The following is a 19,477-nucleotide window of genomic DNA, read 5'->3' as shown; positions in this document are numbered from 1 at the left end:
ATAGGGCATTAACACTGGGCTGTCAACCACAGGCCTTCGAGGAATAAGTGTGTTCATAAGAACGCATAAAGTAAAGCAACGGCAAAAGATAACAACGAAACCTTCTCTGTCGACAACCATCCATTTCGATCTGTTTCTCCCCAATTGTGCCCCAATTGTACACTCAGCATCGTGTCATAATCAGACTAATCCATTTGGCAATCTCATACAGCAGCAGTGCTCCCCGTCCATCATAATGGCAGCAGAAGAAATTATTTCACGGGAATTTCTCTCAAGAAAACCATTCAACTGCCTTTTATCCTTTGACACAGTCAAGGGTCACACTTTTCTCTCGCGCTGTTATTTCTCAAGTATGGGGGGGGGGGGGGGAAATATGTCCTGAAATAAATGCAAAAATAATGCGATGGATATTTTTTGTTGCGGAGAATAGCGAATGGAAAAATAAAAATAAATTAATTTATCCCCTTGGACCTCCTTTGCCAGTAGCAAAATATGATAATTGGTTTTTTACCCTTTTATCTGGTAACAAAACTGACACCTTTTTTTTACAAGGAGTCATGTTTGCATTGACCACAATACCTGCAGTCGGAATGCAAACAAAAAATACAACTCTGATAATGTATGCACTGTCCTTAAATTGATTGGTCCACACCCGAGACAGCTTTCCTTAGAGCCTAGTCTCACATCGTGTTGGACCAGATGACGCCAGATGACGCCTTTTGGTCCAACACCACGTGAGACTAGGCTCTAAGGAAAGCTGTCTCGGGTGTGGACCAATCAATTTCAAGGACAGTGGATATATTATCAGAGTTGTGTTTTTTGTGTGCATTCCGACCGCAGGTATTGTGGTCAATGCAAACATGACTCCTTGTAAAGAAAGGTGTCAGTTTTGTTGCTAGATAAAAGGGTAAAAAAACTATTATTATTAAATTAATTTTATTTTACCAGCTAAAGCTCGCTTGAGCTACAGAGCTCTTGTTCAGAAGCGACCTGCACACAGCTGATGGCTCAACCAAGTGGCTTATCAAGTGGAAATGTACAGCAGCCAAATACTCTAAACACGCGATGCTGACTCTAAATGTGGAGGGAAAACCGCAGGACCCGGAGAAACATCCACGCGACCACGGGGAGAGAGACACGCAAACTCCAAATATGCAGGCGTCAGGGTCGCGATCAAACCCACAACTGCCTGTATACCAGGCGAGGTAGTTAACATCTCGTCACCGTGCTGCCCGCTGCACTGGGAAACCTGGATAATCACACAAGGTGACTGTCCATATTGGAACCCAGGATCTGTGTTGCCAGCTCAGTGGTATGACCTCTGACCTCTGAGCCACCTCAAGCATCACAAATGTTTTACCAATCAACAATTGCTTCCACTTCAATACTATCAACGAGCAGATTAATGTCCCTCAATAAATACTTGCCAACGTAAGCAGATTAGGAAAGGAGGATGTTTTTTTTTCTTTCTAGAATTCAATAATGAGCCTTTTATTTTTTTACCACGCATTTCTATAACATATCCAATTCACCGTCTATACATGAACTCAACAATTTCTGGTCTGACACTGGTGACAGAAGGTCATGAAGAAGGCCGTCTCTGGTGTAGGCCAATCAGTTTCAAAGACAGTGCATATATTAGCAGAGCATGTTTTTTGCATATTTTGCCACATGTGTGGTTAATGCAGACTTGATGACTTACAAACGGTTTCTATTTGTTGAACATCTTAACACCTATTTTATTTCCAGAAAGAGTAAAACCTATTATTATTTTTGTTCATCATTTTAGATTCTGGCAAAAAGGTCCCATAGATACGATTTTCTGATTGTTAGCAATGGTGGAATTGGATAAATCTCTTTCGCAAACACAAAAATGTTCCCCTGCATAGAACTTCTGTGGCCACCTATTACAAGGCAGGCGCTGCAACGCAAGGGAGGTGGCATGGCCAACGCCACATCTGGCAACCTTTGTCTCCTCAGTCCTGATGTTTACTCACTCCACCAGGTGCTTTCTGCTGCTGATGTCACAGATCTTAGCCATGACTCAAAATCACATTCAAGTGGCTGGGCTCACAGCAGTGTGATAACCAGTGAATCAGCGTACCAGCACTCTCTCTCTCTCGCTCTCACACACACACAGACTGAAGTGCACCTTGGCCGAACATAAAATGAAAAGCGCATAATCCAGTACTGTAGTGCACTTTGTATTCTGTTGATATTAAACATCACTTAACATACAGTACTGTGTGAGAGGGGCTTTGATTTGCCCGCACCTTGACTGCACAACCCACTCGCGTTGGCGCTCCGCGCTCGCAGTGACAAACATCGACGAACCCTGATGACCACGAGCCCCAGCAGCAGTGTGAAGTCCAACCATTCAGAGCAGTTGTTTCACTGGCGGCTATTTTTGTGAATTACATCATGGTATACTCACCTTTTTACGACTCTCTCCAACAAACTCTTTTTTGATTAAGTGCGTGTTGTTGAGATTTTTTTTTTAAATACAGCACAGTACTGGCTGCAATGGTATTTTTTGTAATTATTCAGCAATCACTTGAGACTACGCATTTCATTCTGTCGACATCAATTCATTCACAGTGTCTTAATGGGTTCTCATGCCAGGTCGACTACGATATTATATACAGATCCCCCAGTATAGCCCTAACAGACTCGAGCAGCGAGTGCTGTTAGCGAGCGCCTATGAAGGCCGGCACGGCACACGAGAAGGTGGGTGGCCAGCACCACGCCCGGCCGCCTTTGTCTCCCTCAGTGGCAATGTTTTTTTGCACATCGCACCAGTTATTCAAGTGAGGCTGAGCCGACCTAGGGGAGGCCCAGGACCGGTTCAGATAATCGTCTTTAAACCCCATCAGAGACTGGTCTGTCAGTCTATTGTCTAGAGACCCCATCAGAGACCGGTCTGACAGTCTATTGTCTTGAGACCCCATCAGAGACTGGTCTATTGTCAGAGACTGGTGTATCAGTATGCTGTGTAAAGACCCCAACAGTAACCAGATTCCAGGAGGATAATCCATCTCATATTAATGATATACACAGTACTGTACGTATGCAATCTCTCCCAAGTTGTTAACATTAATTTGTCAATGCACACTACTCTGGCATGACGATGCGTACATCACTACATGGCTTCACGTGTGTACAGTACAATGTCAAATATGATACTACAACGGGGACGGTGACAATTTGCAAACTGCCGAGGTGCAATGGTTTGACTCAAATAATAGGTGTGAATTGCACACAATAGTGTTCCGGATGAACTTGCACTACACATGTGGCTTGATTTCTAATTTCATGTATTCTGGGTCACGAGTAGACTGTATTAAGCACGTGGCTACTGGATATTGTGGATGTGGTGTTCCGAGTCCAGAAATATTTTCTGTGTCGCTGACCCGGAGAGATCAAGATGAAATGAAGGTCTGACTGCACATGCAGTACTGTACTTAAAGCAGGATACAGTACTAAGTATGAATCTCCATCATCAATAATGATGCATTCACTGCTGGGATGGAGACTTCTCCAAGTCATCAGCATCCCTTCACGGTTGTGGGGTTATGTAAACAATCCGCCTAGCACCTGCACACAAGGTGATGGCCACAATCCAGCAGAGGTGGGACAAAGTCATTGTTATGCAAGTCACAAGTAAGTCTCAAGTCTTTGCTCTCGAGTCCCGAGTCAAGTCGAGTCAAAGATGAGGCAAGTCCAAGTCGAGTCTGAAGTCATCAAAATCATGACTCGAGTCTGACTCGAGTCCAAGTCACATGACTCGAGTCCACACCTCTGCAATCCAGCTCCCCAGTGGACATCAGACGCGTTCCATTCTCTCACAAAGAGATATAGCAACACGTTGTGAAACAAAACAACTTCAAAAGAACATAATTGTTCACAGAAATTGCCTAATTTCAGCAAAGCCATAAACATTATAATCAACACAACACACGCTCTGAAATGGTTATTATATATATATATCAGAAAATGTATTTGCACTGAAGGAATCCGATAAGCTATAAAGCTCTTTTTCACACACGTCCAGTCGAGGCGAGTAAGATCGTTACAACAACAGCGCATACACACGATAGCAGCAGTGCAAAGTACAGGAAAGGCAATCAAACCACCCAAAAACACACGCATGAAACGAAACCATCCCCATCCTACCGGGCAAAGCACACCGAGGTTATGAACCGATGTTTCAGAAGCGACCAGGCCCGCAAGTGATAGCTCAACAAAAGTGGCTTATCACGAGGACATTTCGAGCGGCAAAACAATGGGAATAATCTCTGTGCATCTTTCTCAAAGCCGTGCCCGTATAGTTTCTACTTCTGAATGGGCCACCTTGAACACAGCCAGCAGTGAGCCTCTCAGTCTCTTTACTCAAGCTGTTTGCCACGGCACTACCAAACAGCGCCCCATATCAAGAGAGAGGGAGAGAGAGAAAAAAAAATCCCCTCCAGGCACTGTACACTTTTCCCAGATGCCGCTATAACGTTTGAGAAGCGCACTTTCGCCATCCTTGTAGGGAGAAACGTGTATCACAACATTTGGTTCCGATAAATCAACACGGGACCACATGTGGGCTGGGGCGGAGACGAGCCGTGGAATGTAGGAGCTGACGATAAGAGCCGGTGGGCCCCCTCTCTCTCTCTCTCTGCTGCCGTAAGGGCTTCCAACCATCACTGCACTGGGCACCCCGAACATAAAAAATTAACCCGTAAAAACAAAGTTTTTCATTATAAATCTCGTCCTCTGGCTTGAGATGGCTCCCGCCTATGGGTCAGATGATTGCCTGCCACCATTAAGCAATTGGTAATTAAATATAAAAAAAAATTCCTAAAAAGTGTAAAATTTTGGAAATTTTTTTTCACGAAAATACATTGTCACGCACAACGAGTCTGTGTGCAAAATGTCAGCTCGATTGGATCACGGGAAGTGGGTTAAAAAACGACCGAAAGATTTGCACGGTCGTAAGCAAGCAAGCAAGTGAACTTAATATAAAGGATTAAAAAATGCGTGCGCCTCACGACGCAGGCAGTAGGGATCGATCGTGGCCGACGATGACACCGTTTTGGCGGAGCGTCTACACACATCGGGGTCGGCCGTGTGACCCAAGACAACCCAGGCACCCTCGGAAAAAAAAACACGCGCACGCCCAGTCGATCTATTGAGAGCCCACTTTTCTGATGCGTTTCGTGACCCGAACTTTACGCTCGTGCTACAACGCGCCAGGGCTGTGCAATTGCTTGCGGCCGAGTTGACCGCAGGGAAGACCAGACCAGGTTCACACATTCAATTTTACAGATTGCCTTGAATGGCCATAAAATAACGTCACAATGTCACGATGATATTACTGTCTGTCGAAACCTATCCCAAGAGTTTCTTGAACCGGATCAATTGCTGCTGAAAATTTGCACCACCACCCCCGCCCCCCTAAGGTCTAGAGGGGGAGGCGGGGGGATGATGGAGTTGTATAAAACACGTGCATTTTGTTTATGAAGAATGAGACAATGTACGCTTATGTATTTTGATGTACATATGACAAAAAACAACAGCCTGAGTAACTCTGGCATCACAACGCCCGAAAGAGGGCACAAATACACGGCAACTATGGCAACACTCTAATACTGTTCATGTTTCTATAATGCAACTTTGAAGGAGAAAAACTTGCACCCTTTTTTCCCCGCAAAATGCAATAACCCCCTCGCAAATGTGCTTCCTATCAACTGGGGAGCCTCATCATTGCACGCACGAAGGGCACACACACACGCATTGCTGCAGTGTCTGCTGGAGCAATGCTGCCTGCATACAGTGTGGGCTTCTTGTCAGCAGCGTGTGCCTGTGTGTGTGTACCTGTGTGGTAGGGAGTGGCGTTGTAGCGATTAGCGCCTTGCGCTCACGGCCAACACCAAGTGAGCGATTGTCTGAACCGGTCGTGGGCCTCCCCTAGGTCGACTCGGCCTCAAATGAGTACCTGGTGCGGTGTGCAAACATCACCACTTGGAGAGACAAAGGCGGCCGGGCGTGGTGCTGACCACCGATCACCTTTGCGTGCCGTTGCCGGCCTTCAAAGGTCGCTACTCCTTAAGAGCACTTGCCCCAACATTCTGTTAGGCTATAGGGGGGAACTTTGTCTTTGTGTGTGGTGGGGAGCGGTGGTGTAGCGGTTAGCGCGTTGCGCTATGAACCCGACAATCCGAGTTCGATTCCAGCTCACGGCCAACACCAAATGACAGCGATTGTCTGAACCAGTAGTGGGCCTCCCCTAGGTCGACTCAGCCTCAAATGAGTACCTGGTGCGGTGTGCAAACATCCCCACTAGGAAAGACAAAGGCGGCCGGGCGTGGTGCTGGCCACCCACCCTCTTCGCGTGCCGTTGCCGGCCTTCAAAGGTCGCTACTCCCTAGCAGCACTTGCCCCCAACAGTCTGCCGAGGCTACCCGGGGGCGTCTTTGTCTTTGTGCGCGCGAGTGTTTATCTATGGAGCGCCAACAACTTCCGTAAGCGATACGAGTTGGGCCCATCCCCATCTCCCTCCCATGCAACGCTCTTGCCACGCTCACCCTGCTCCGCCTCTGTCGACAGGCAAGTGTGTAACTATATTCTTAGGTTTTTTCGGTAAAGTCACGTAGGTAAAATAATTAAATGAATAAAAGTTTAATACATTTTATTTTTTTTACCTACGTGACAGGGGAAGAGATCAAGAGCAGAATTCTTGCTAGACTCAGGCAGAGAGTATTGAGGGAAAAATACAATATTAATAGGTTTTACCATTTCTGGCAATAAAACAGGTCTTAAGATATTATTGGTTCTATCGTTAAAGTCACGTAGAAGGGAAATAATAAAATAATAAAAATAATAAACAATAAAAATTCTCACGACGTTTCGACTGCAACACAAGCAATCGTCATCAGGTGTGAAATCCACACATTTTATTGCTGTGGATTTCACACCTGATGATGATTGCTTGTGTTGCAGTCGAAACGTCGTGAGAATTTTTATTATTTTATTATTTCCCTTCTACGTGACTCCACAGAAATAACTAAGAATATGAATACTTGCAGTCACGAAAGCTTCAAATCTAAAGTGTGTAACTCTGTGCCCCCCCCTCCCCCCATCATCAATAGGGTGTTGCTCAGCATTAGGGAAGGTGGGCAAGCAGCCTTATGGTTAAGACTCGAAACCAGTGGGTGCCTTAATCTTTACTGCAGCCTTTCCGCCCCTTTCAATTGTAATTTAAAAAAATGACAATACCTAGGTTTGATGAAGCAAAGTAGTTGTACGTATGTGCCCGTGCTTAATGTGTCTTTCGATTATTTACATTCGAAATAAAACTGGCCATGCCTCACCCCCCCCAGCGGAAAGGGCATCTCGCGTGCACCCCAGGTTAACGACCACTGATCTGAACGCGTGGCGATGTTGATTCGAAATGTAGAGGGGGAAAAAAACCCGGAGGACCCGGAGAAAAATCCACGCGACCACAGGGAGAGAGAGAGAGAGACACACAAGCTCCAAATATACAGCAGCAGGCGTCAAGGTCGGGATCGAACCCACGACCTCCTGTATATCAGGCGAGAGAGTTGACATCTCGCTAATTGACATTACAGCAGCCTTCCTGCAGTGACACAGGGGATGGGAGCCCGAGCAGAAAGCGTGACAAACAAGATCAGATTGTGTCGCGTTTCGTTCTGTTTTGGGTTAAACTGCCTTTCCGTCCCACAAATGTGCGTGTATGTTTGTTTGATATACTGACTGCGCTGTGTCACCCTTGTACAAGTTTGCTTTGTATATCTCTCCCCTAAAAAAAAAAACATTATCAAGGGTTTACGCCTCAGGGTTTGTGGTCCAGAGTGTGGCGAATCTAGCAGCTGTGCGTATGTGCAAAGTAAAAAAAAGAAAATCGTTTTTCTTTAATAAGCCGAGTGAGTTCCCCCCCATTGATGTCCTGTCGCCAATGTGGCCACCACAGTTACATAACGTCATTGATTACCGCTACTGCAGCTCGCGTAGCCAATTCCACTTTAACATAATCACCACAAGGTTTTAGCGTAAAAGCATCGTTCTGAGACGTCCAGTCGTGTGATAGAGAAGAGCCCGTTTCATTGCCCATTGCCAAGTCTAACATCCTCCATTGTTCTTCTAATTGTCCCCACAGAGACGCTCATACATGTGTGCGTGTGTGTGTGCGAGGCGTCACCAATAGACGTCTCATGGGGAGATTGGCCCCCACCATGGCAATGTGGAATTTCCACGCTAGCCGTGACGAGCCGTCACTTCACCGCACTTGTGTGGTCAAGTTGAAGGTGGGCCCTCCCCACCCCCCACCCCCCCCACAGGGCCGGTTTCGGATATCACTCGCCACCGACCTTACGGTGGACGGGAATCAAACTCAGGTGTTACTGGGCTCACTCCGAGCAGTGCGTTCTCCACCAGCACGCACAACCGCTCCACCAGTGAGGCCAAGCACCGAAGACACGGCGTGTCCATATAACCGACTTGTTTTGGGGGGGTGTTTATATCGCGTAAATATAAATGTGTCGTTAAACCCACCACCACCCGACACGGCCAATTAGTAAGGTTTCGTCACGTAAACAGATCCGTTCCAATCCGCTCCTCGTACAGCACACATCGTAACGAATTGGCACGTTCTTGTTTACGTGACAAACATTTCTAATTGGCTGTGTCGGGTGGTGGCGGGTTGAACGACACATTCATATTTACGCGATATAACCCCAAAAAAAACACTGTATTATGGGATGATATTGGTCGCGACAGCCGACGACTACGTGTTGATCACGGTATGTGATTACACTCAAATGGACTCTTACACATTCATTGATGGAAGCCGCCACAAAACAAGAATCGAGCGCGTCGCTTTAATTCCACTGCTATAAACGTGCCGCGTCTATTGTGCGACGTGCATACTACATCGGCAGCGTACACAATTAGTGGCGACCCACGAGGGCTGACGGACAGCCGACACGGCACATTTCAAATTGTGTTGCTCGTCTCTTCCACGTGATCCCCATACGAGCAGCGCGCTGTCGCCTAGAAGGATGTTGTGCTGTGTAGCAACGCGCGCGACCTCGCCACGTGTGTGTGCGTGTGTAACCATATGCTTGGCTTGCGCAAAGGGGGCATATCTCACGGTATGAATCACTCCTCTGAAATGTTCCCTGTCCCCCAAGTGTAGCGTTGAAGAAAGAATTTCCGGTAATATTACACAATTGGCATTCTTTCCTTCCTGGTAAACTTCCTTGAAAAAAGAAAAACATGTCGTGAGTTGACAACAGCAACAACCACCGATGTATTGTGGTGTGTTACTTAACGATTGGATTGCACGAAGATACAGGAAAACAGGTTTCCCCCTCGGTTATTCACCCGTGAAAAAGTGATAATTGTTCGTCTCTGAACAATCGCTCCTCGTGACAGTCCTCCAATTTTAGTGTTGGGGTTTTTTTTCTTTTTAAAAAGAAATTGGCCCAATCTTTTGGGCCAGTCGTGCTGCGGAGACTTGCGGTCAAAGTATGCCAGTCCCGTTCTGTTCTTCACCGATAATCCACAGCTCAAACAGGACAGCTAAAATAACCACTGGCTCGAAGCCACTGCAAACCTCGGGCGTTTGCCAAATGCGCACTGCATATACAGTACGTACTTGCACGTTCATTCTCACTTTGATGTTGTACCCGACTGTCGTTACAGTATTAAAATGCTGCGGTGCAAATTGTTATTAGTCCGTGTACCCCAGGTATGAAACATCAACTATAAAAATGCTGCTCTTTGGTTTTATCGGTAAAGTCACGTAGGTAAAAAATAAAATAAATGAAAACAACTCAATTAAATCATGACGTTTTTGGCGCAACACAAGCATCCGTCATCACGGTGGGAAAGCATGGTCTGTTGCTGATGCAGACTGTTCAGTTATTTTATTTTTTACCTACGTGACTTTACCGAAAAAACCCAAAGAGTATGAATCCTTGCAGTCACGAAAGCTTCAAATCTAGAATTATAAAAATGCTGTACGAGTGGATAAAAGTGACTGATCATAGATTTTTTTCATGCCAAAAGTTTTTGGGTTAGATCGCGTAAGTAAAAATGTGTCGTAACCCTCCATCACCCAACACAGCCAATTAGTAAGGGGTTTGTCATATAAACGAAACGCCAATTAGTTACTACTTCAGCCCACCGGTGTGTTGGAGAGTAAATCCACGACATTTATTTCACTTGTGTTTTTGTTTGGTTTAACGTCACACTCAATGGAGATAAATTACTGAGATAAAGTGCCACAGTAGTTGATTCATTGGTAATTGGAGGTGAACATTTGGAAGCATTTATCAATAGACTTCAGGAAATTTAGAGCGTTTATGTCACATCCTTCCCCGAGTTACAATGAACTCCACAGCCATCCATCGATTTTTGGCGGCCTAATATTGAAAATGTAGATGTTATTTGTATATTGGTCTTGATAATTCTTAGCAAAATGTCAGCTTTCAAACCCCTTTTGGGATATTTAATCCCACCACCTACAAACAAGCCGTACTCTGCACCACTTAGAAGTGGTTGCCGTGTATTTGTTCTGCATATTGGGGGTGTCTTCATCAACAATGGAATAACCATGACTAATGATCATTGCGAGGCCATTTTAATGTAGAATTCTAACTGCTGGCTTAGTACTGTACCGACAAAAGACCAGTCTCCCCAAAAGCATATTAGGCGCTGACATTCATGTAAAATGGCCTATTATTATTATTAGACTGTATAAGTCTAGAGAGCCGCCCCTCTCGCCTAAACAGACTCAAGACTATATTCTTGGTTCTTTCGATAAAGTCACGTAGAAGGGAAATAATACAATAATAAAAAATATAAAACAATAAAAATTATTACAGCGTTTCGACTGCAGCACAAGCAATCATCATCAGGTGTGAAATCCACAGCAAGAAAATTTTTCTAATTTTTCTAATTTTCTTGCTGTGGATTTCAAATTTTCTTGCTGTGGATTTCACACCTGATGACGATTGCTTGTGTTGCAGTCGAAACAACGTGATCATTTTTATTGTTTTATATTTATATTATTTTATTATTTCCCTCCTACGTGACTTTACCGAAAGCACCAAGAATATGAATCCCTGCAGTCACGAAAGCTTTAAATCAAAACTGTTGGGACAATTTCTGTTAGCGAGGCACCTATCGATATTGTGGGTCTGCCAGCAGCACGCCCGGCCGCCTTAGTCTCCCCACTGGCGGTGTTTACACACCGTGGCTGAGCCGGGGGGGGGCGGGGGGCACAGCGGGTTGCTGGACGCGAGCAGGAATCGAACTCGGGTAGGCGGATTCCGTAGCGCAATGCGCTATCGATTGCACCGTCGCTCCTTACCTTACGTACAGGTGTCAAGCGGCACGAATAACGAAGCCTATATGACGTTGCCTCTGCAGTATTCACAGCAAGCACATGTCTAATATATTCTAGATTTGAAGCTTTCGTGACTGCAAGGATTCATATTCTTAGGTTTTTTCGGTAAAGTCACGTAGGTAAAAAATTAATAAAAGTAAAATAAAAATCACGACGTTTCGGAGGCAACACAAGCTTCTGTCTTCAGGTGGAACCGTCACAGCACGATTGCTGTATCAAGTGATCTGAAGACGGAAGCTTGTGTTGCCTCCGAAACGTCGTGATTTTTATTTCATTTTTATTTTACTTTGATTAATTTTTATTTTTTACCTACGTGACTTTACCGAAAAAAACCTAAGAATATGTCTAATATAGGTGGTGGGGTTTTTTGGGGGGGTAAGATCGCGTAAATATAAATGTGTCGTTAAACCCGCCACCACCCGACGCAGCCAACTCGTAAGGTTTGTCGCGTAAACAGAACGTGGCCAATTCGTTTCTACTTCATCGCAGCGGTGTGTTGGAGAGCAAATCCACAACGTTTACAATCTGAGTACATGTAGTTACAACGGCAGAAATTTAGGCGGTGAGCTGTACATATGCGGCCCTTAGTCGATCCGAGTTCATACTCGTGCAAGAGCATTTTGCGGCACTGCGAGCACACACACAGGTGAGTGAGTGAATTCTGCTGCTGCTGCTGCGTTATGCAAATGCCGTGAGCCGCGTTCGGCGATGGGGGGAGACGGGTCACCGACCACTTCTTACTCGAGCTGCTCGCCTCCGGTCACGACAGGTGCGCGCGTGGGAGTGAACAACTTTACAGCAGCAGCAACAGCAACAACAAAGTCAAAATAACGAAACTACATCAAACGCAGCGCAAAAGGACGGAACAAAAAAAGGGTTCCAGTCCGCCCATCGATTGTTGTCGATACACAGAGGTCACGACACAGGCGAGCTGCTCTTTTTATATAAGCCACTACCAAAGACAAAGATCCCCCGTGTAGCCTTAACAGACTGCAGGGGCAAGTGATGTTAGCGAGCACCTATAAAGGCCGGCACGGCACACGAGGGGGTGGGTGGCCAGCACCACACCCGGCCGCGTTTGTCTCCCCAGTGGCGATGTTTACACACAGAACCGGATACTCATTTGAGGCTGGGTCGACCTTGGGGAGGCCCGGGACCGGTTCAGATGCTCGTTACTGTGGTGTTGGCCGTGAGCGGGAATCGAACCCGGGTCGCCGGGTTCGTATCGCAGCACAACGCTAACCACTACACCACCGCCCCCCACACACTCACTCATCTGAAATGTTACAGCAAACGTGTGTGTGCATCTTCAGAATGCAAGGGTACGGGAGTGCGAGTTCATATACAGGTGTGAGTGTGTGTGCAGTGCTGTATTGTGCCGATAAAAGAACAAGGTAGTGTGTGTTGTGTTCATTATGCATATTCAGAACGCTGGTGTATCTATCGGTGGTGTGTTCACGTACAAGTGTGTGCGTGAGCAGTATTCATCCTAGGAACACGTGTTCACATGCAAGTTGGGTGTGTATTAATGTAAAAGATGTTTGTGTATGGATTTCGTACCTAAAGTTCCGTGTGGATTCAAAACTTAATATAAAGGTATGCGTGCGTGTTCGTCTACAGATGTTTGTTTGTGTGCATTGTGTATCTCACGATCAGTTAGTGTGTTCATGTGTTCACATACAGGCATGTGTGCTTTGTGTATCTAAGAACAAGAGCTAAGCATGTGCACGTGTCCACATACAGGTGTGTGTACCACCAGTTTGCGTTTCTGTTCATATACGGGTGTGTGGAACAAGTCACTGAGCGCGTGTGTTCATATGCAGGTGAGCAACGAGTTCGTGTATGTGTTCATAGGCAGTTATGAACAGTTGGTACCAAGTGTGTGCACGTAACAAGTATATGGACGTGCTCATACACAGGTATCAACAGGTAAGTGTTCACGTGGTGTGTATCAACAGTTAAGTGTTCACGTGGTGTGTATCAACAGTTTAGTGTGCACGTGTTCTTACACAGGTGTGTATCAACGGGATAAGTGTTCACGTGGCGTTTATCAACAGTTAAGTGTTCACGTGCTCATACACAGATGTGTGTGTAGTATGCACCTAACGAGAGTGTTCACACACAACCCGTGCGCATGAACGAGCCCAAGCAGGTCTGTGTGCGGTGAGCATGGTAGCGGCTGCGAGGCGCGCACGTGCAGTGAGTGTGGAACTCACCAGGTTCGACTCGGAGCAGCAGGGGAAGCTTGTACCTGCTGACGATTGTGTCCAGAGGCAGGGCCAGTGGACTCCATTGAATGCCACCCGGCGGCTCCATAATTCATTAATCATTTCTCATCATCGGCAGCGCAATCGTCATCACCACCACCATCACTGCAGCAGCAACGGCATCGCCGCCGCAAGTGGCAGGCTCACAATCACTACGACGGGCATCTTCGTAGTAGTTGTCATCGTTAGAATCATCTTCGCCGCCGCCGTCGTCGTCGTCATCATCACGGGAGCAACACCTTCTTTACAAAGTCATTATCCTCCGTGATGAGCAACGCAGCTGCTGTTGACCGAAGTCGATGTTGAGTTTGCACACTCGCAGCTCAGCAGCGCGGAGGAGGTAATGGATCGCTGTTCGCCATGCAGGCTGTGTGCTCTGTGTGTGTGAGTTTGTGTCTCCCTCTATCCCTCCCCCTCTCTCACCCTCAACCCACTCCACCCCACCCCCCACACACCACGCGTGTTCTGCCCTCTACCGTAGTGGCCCGAACCGCAGCGCACGTAGTCGAAGCCGCAACGGAGATGCGATATTTAAAAAAAATTGTACAAACGATCATAAAATTAAAAACAAAGTCGGGGGTCGTATAGCAAAGCACCTCCAAACACCCCCCCGCGAAATGTTTGTATATTCACACGCGCCTATATGATCAATTGTACATTTTCGCCTGACTACTACACGGCGTACGATTGTGTTTCATTCACCCAAATGTGCACAGACCCCAGTGGACGCATCCAATCAGAACGACGACTGTACCGACATCCTCTTAGACTCGCACCGTGTGGACTACTGCACAGTCCTTGTACTCGGCACTGCGGGTTCTTTATGCCACAGTCGATATCGATCCTTCGAGATGTCGCAACTAGACCACGCACGTTTTAATTTCATGAGATTAATCCTCAACCATAATCCGCATGATCAATTGTTGGTGCGTTGCGCGATGATGGTGTTGCATTATTTTATTATTGTGATCATGATGATGTTTGTTTATACAGGAGAGCTTCGGCGAGTCTCATGACTCGCTTTTCAAGAGGGTCCTGCCACGTTTTCGCCAGTCTGGCGGCGCTGATTGCGATGCATAAAATCCCACTCGAGAAAATGTGATGATGACTTTAAGAACTCCCACACATTGACATCGCTGACCCCACACCATCGCCATCACCATCAGCAGCACCAGCCGCGCGTTGAACTCAAAACTGACGGCCACTTTTTCTGTGAATGTCGCACGCACGTGAACGCGATTTTTCAATCCCAGACTTAATTCAAACTGTTTTTGCTGCGTCTCGTTCCGCATTGACGCGCGTTATACAGCAACCTGGCCGTTCGCACACACTCTCTCGTTTGCTCTTCGGCCACGTTATACATCCAGTGGCTAAGTAATCACGAGGTCGCCGGATCGATCTCCCGGTGCGGCGGGCGAAGGTTGCACGTTTCTTAAATCCCCTACCCGCCCCAACACCCCCACCTCTGAATCTAAACACCAGTTTAGTCGATTGGCAGGTCAGGTATGGTGGTTAAAGTGTGGGTACTCCTAATAAAGTTTTTGGGTTAGATCACGTTATTTATAAATGTGTCGTAATCCTCCACCACCCGACACGGCCAATCAGTAAAACAAGTGTCACGTTTACAAAAGACAAATAGTTCACTACTTTAGCCCACCGGTGTGTTGAAGAGTGAATCCACAACATTTCCAATGTTTTAGCACGCCGTTTCGCTGGTAATTACATCCAGCATCATCGGGAAAAATTTGCCAGAATAGTGAAGCCCTCCTGCACTTGCTCCCGGTCAAACAGAGCAGCAGGGTGACGTCATCATTTAATTCGGGCCAGCGTGGAAGAGTAAACCAAATACCATTTTAGGGGGGGGGGGGGGGCAATTGTAGGGCTGCACCTTTACCGCATGCTAAGCAGGGTGGGGTGATGTGGTTCGCACACTGCCTATGAACATAGCTACCTAAGTTCGATACCTAGCCACGGCGAACGTGAGTGGCGATATTTGAACTGGTTCCTTTTTGTTAAACCAACCCACCCTCCCCAACGTGGTGAAGTATGGTTAAACCCATGTGATCCACTGCGTGGGGAAGCCTTCATGCGGCGGTGGATCAAAAAAGATGGGCTGAATATTTTTCCCATATGCCAATTGTGCTATTGACATGTCATCAGATGTACTTGCATCGAATGGAACGCTCGGTCTAACAAAACAGGTCCATCATCGCACGTGTGGAGTACAAACGGTGCGAGTTAAACGGATGTCGGAAACAGTCCGCGTCTGTACGAGTTCAGTCCCCCTACACATTGGATGAAACACAATCGCACGCTATGATGTTGGGCGAAAATATAAAACACTCAATTATAGGCGCGTGTGAAGATACAATTGTTAGTTCACGGTGGCTTGGAGGTGCTTTGCTATACGACCCCCAACTTTCCTTTGAATGCGTGATCCTTTTATAGAGTTATTTACTTTTCAACAGCGCATCTCCGTTGTGACTGTGCGTTCGCTGCGTTTAAAGCCACCGCACCTCCGATTAGAACGGTTGGCTACGTACGGTGCGAAAGAAGTTCAACATGCATTTGCCACTCTCAGAACTCGAAATTAATCGAGTTGGGGGTAATTCAACAAAATGTTTTTTCGCGGAGCAATTTGTGACTATCAAGGCCTTCAACTCACTGCAACTTGAAGGGCAGTTTTAAACATGGGTAGCTGCAACCCAGATTCGAACCCATGCTCTCAGCGGTGCTGGCTTAAGTACTCTGATAATTGAAAAACAGATTGCAGCTACTTCTGGCCGATATAGCCTCCGGTTGGAGATGTGGTACTCATCACAAGATAGCTAAAAAAACTAGTCATATTTGCTTGTAAATCAGATGATGATGAATTGAGGAAGTGTTAACGGGGAGCTGGAAAATTACTCAATGATATGTTGAGCGAGTATCATAGCAACATGTTTGTATGTGCAAAAAAGCCCCAATATACCCCGTGTCATCCTCATAACTGAGTTTATGTCCGTGCGTTTCTTGCCATATCCAGTGGGAGTCCCGTCCATTGTAACCCTGTTCCACCCAGCACAATCCACTGTTGTACTGTCATTCTATGCTCCCGCGATTGATCCCCACCTTCTCCAACTCGAAATGACCAGCGTGGTGAAGTATGGTCAAATCATCTCCACGAGCTGCTCGGTTTGTTGAGGCCCTCCTCCAGCAGTGGACTGACACAACGGCTGTACACTTACACTATTTAAATTCGGTAACCAGCATTGAACCCCGTGGTCTTAATCAGTGAAAGGCAATAATGGCAGTGCATTGATTATTGAATCATTCTGTATGGAGTCTTGTTAGCTCAGGTGTGTGTGTGTGGTGGATTTCCTACCACGTGACACATAACACCGATTCAAGGGATGGGCCAAACATCCCATCACAGGGCCAGTCTGCAAAACAAGAGTCGAGACTCGGTGAGGTTTCAATTGGACAAAATGAATTATCGTTACGTGCATCTTTAAGTGGCCCACGCTACAATATAATCACAAGACAAAAAAGCCACGTTTGTGTCTGCGATACGGCTCTCTGTACGACGCAGTCCCCTACCCCCTTTGTTTATTTTCGCAGTCTGGCACAAAGGTGAGAGCGCCTCCTGCCGAGCCCACAGGTAAAACAATATAGACCCGGTGTCTTCCGAGCAGAAAATGCCACTTCACCACAACCACCACGTTCTATCCATTATTTAACAAGCCCGACTATGCCGATGAGACTCACGAGGTCGAAAGCAGGTCCAGCGTTTCCATGCTTAACAAATGCTACATCTAGAGATTATCATTAGTCCGGAAGGCCTGGATAGCGGGGATAGGGGGGTTTGCATCAATGTAGAATATAATTTCGCCTACCAGACATTGGCAGCAGCTGTGCGCACGCAATAACCATTCATAAAGTCCACTCGGCATCGCACTCAATCCAACACCACGCGTGGGCGCGCGCGCACAACGGAGACGAACGCAACACGCGCAAGAGCTCGGCGAATTTCTGGGGGTTTCGGCCGCATTGCAATTCGATCCACTTCAGGAGCTATTTGACCACATTCGCGTTTTAAATAATGAGCGTCCACACCCCCCCCCTCAATCCCTTGTGACACCCACGGCCATTCTCTCCGTGGCCGGCTGTAACCAGAGACGTGAAGGCAGGTGGGCAGACTGCGGAAAATTGGGATTGAGCAGTGAAGTCAACTCGATTCACCTCGACCTCAGTGACCCCAGCAGCCTCCTTAGAACGAGTGAGCCATCTGTCTGGAGCCCCAAAATACTGACAGGAGGGTTCCGCTGTACATTACGCACAGCTTCTCCAATGACTTTTCCTCTTAAGTGCCCCCCCCCCGCTAATGTTACACTAATTACAGTGAAGCCCTTCCTGACAGGCTTCTGGCTAGTGTGGGAGAGTAGGCCAAAAACCCTCCTTCTAGTGGAGATCCCTTCTGCCGGCAGTGGCGTAAGCAGGCAATTGCAGGACTGCACCTTGACCTGTATAGTACTTTTTTGCATCACGCAATTGGTGTATAACGTAAGCACAGAGAACTCGCTCGTCAGTTCCTGAGTCGTCTCACGTAAACGGCTTCAAAATTGCTCCAGATTTACTGCCGTTAACTCAGATCTACATTTTTGGCACAATGATGCATCGATTCAAACATTCTTACGCTCATGACACGTGCACTGAATGGTGCACCTAAGGAAATATTATTTACAATCTATGCAAAGCGTACACGAATATTATATAAATAGCAACATACGCTTTGGTTTATTACATCGCAGTATAGCGAGATATGGCAGCGGTTTGGGAAGGCCTTCATCCAGCAGTGGATTGATCATGGTTGATGATAATACACTAAAAGACAAAACAATATTACACGTAAAATAAACACAAAAGAAATCAATACTTAATTGCGATCGTGATACCCTTTTTCAGTCATCAAAATAGCAAGTGGACTACATAGTACATCGTTTAATCTTCTAGTTTGCGTATTTTCAGCTTTTCAGAAGGGTCGTTTATTTAATCTGCGCCTATCTGCTGAACAAGCCTTCAGTAACGAGGACTTGATGGATTTTAGAAACCAAAGCAATGTTTCATTGTGAATTTTATTTACGTGCAGTTATCAGTGATTTATTTCGCCATACATGAGAACACAGTTTAATCTCGTGTCGGTGATCCTTCGCCTACTAAGCCACTTTACAATGGTCTATGTTCAATGGCCATCATCAATCCACTGCTTCATGAGATCTGATGCATGTGGTAATGCGAGACCATTTGTGAAGAGAGTTGAGGACTTGGGATTCCCTTCACCAACCAGCATTGACCAGCATTGTGAAGCATGGTCAATCTCTCATGACTAACACACCTACTGTTGTAAATACATGTATCATTATACACGCAGTGTTTGCCACAAATGAACCACAATACTTAGTTGATCTCGTTAAGGAGCATAAACCATCACCCCAACTCCGGTCATCTTCGCAGCGGCTTTTGAGGAGTCATCGAGCAAAGATGGTGACGGCATCGCGCGTTTTCCGACGCACTTCTGCGGCCGTCTGGAACGCTCTTCCTTCCGATGTTAGGAAGCCACTGGAGTTATGCACTTTTACATCTAGATTGCCAACTAATTTCTTTAGAACTGAATTTTTTGTGTGCTTAATTTGTTGTCCTTCCCCGCACCTCAAATTAGCATGGTTGGCTATGTACGGTGCGAAAGAAGTTCAACATAATACTGTACATACTCAAGTCCACTGAACAGCAGGGGAGCTTGAGTAATTGCTGT

General features: G+C 46.4%; 1 protein-coding gene across 1 annotated transcript in view; it reads right to left on the bottom strand.

The window, feature by feature from the left end:
• The window catches only part of LOC144717842 (GRB2-associated and regulator of MAPK protein-like), a 93,109-nt gene extending 79,025 nt beyond the window's left edge, over positions 1-14,084 (bottom strand). Inside the window, exon 1 of the mRNA XM_078593542.1 lies at positions 13,636-14,084. Coding sequence (XP_078449668.1) covers positions 13,636-13,735 — 100 coding nt within the window. The 5' untranslated portion in view covers positions 13,736-14,084. The remainder of the gene's footprint in view (positions 1-13,635) is intronic.
• Between the last annotated feature and the right edge of the window lie 5,393 nt (positions 14,085-19,477).

Source organism: Lampetra planeri, chromosome 4, assembly GCF_965212315.1.
Source record: "Lampetra planeri chromosome 4, kcLamPlan1.2.h2, whole genome shotgun sequence".
In the NCBI taxonomy this organism is placed as follows: Eukaryota; Metazoa; Chordata; class Hyperoartia; order Petromyzontiformes; family Petromyzontidae; genus Lampetra; species Lampetra planeri.
This window is presented reverse-complemented; position numbering and strand designations above follow the sequence as displayed.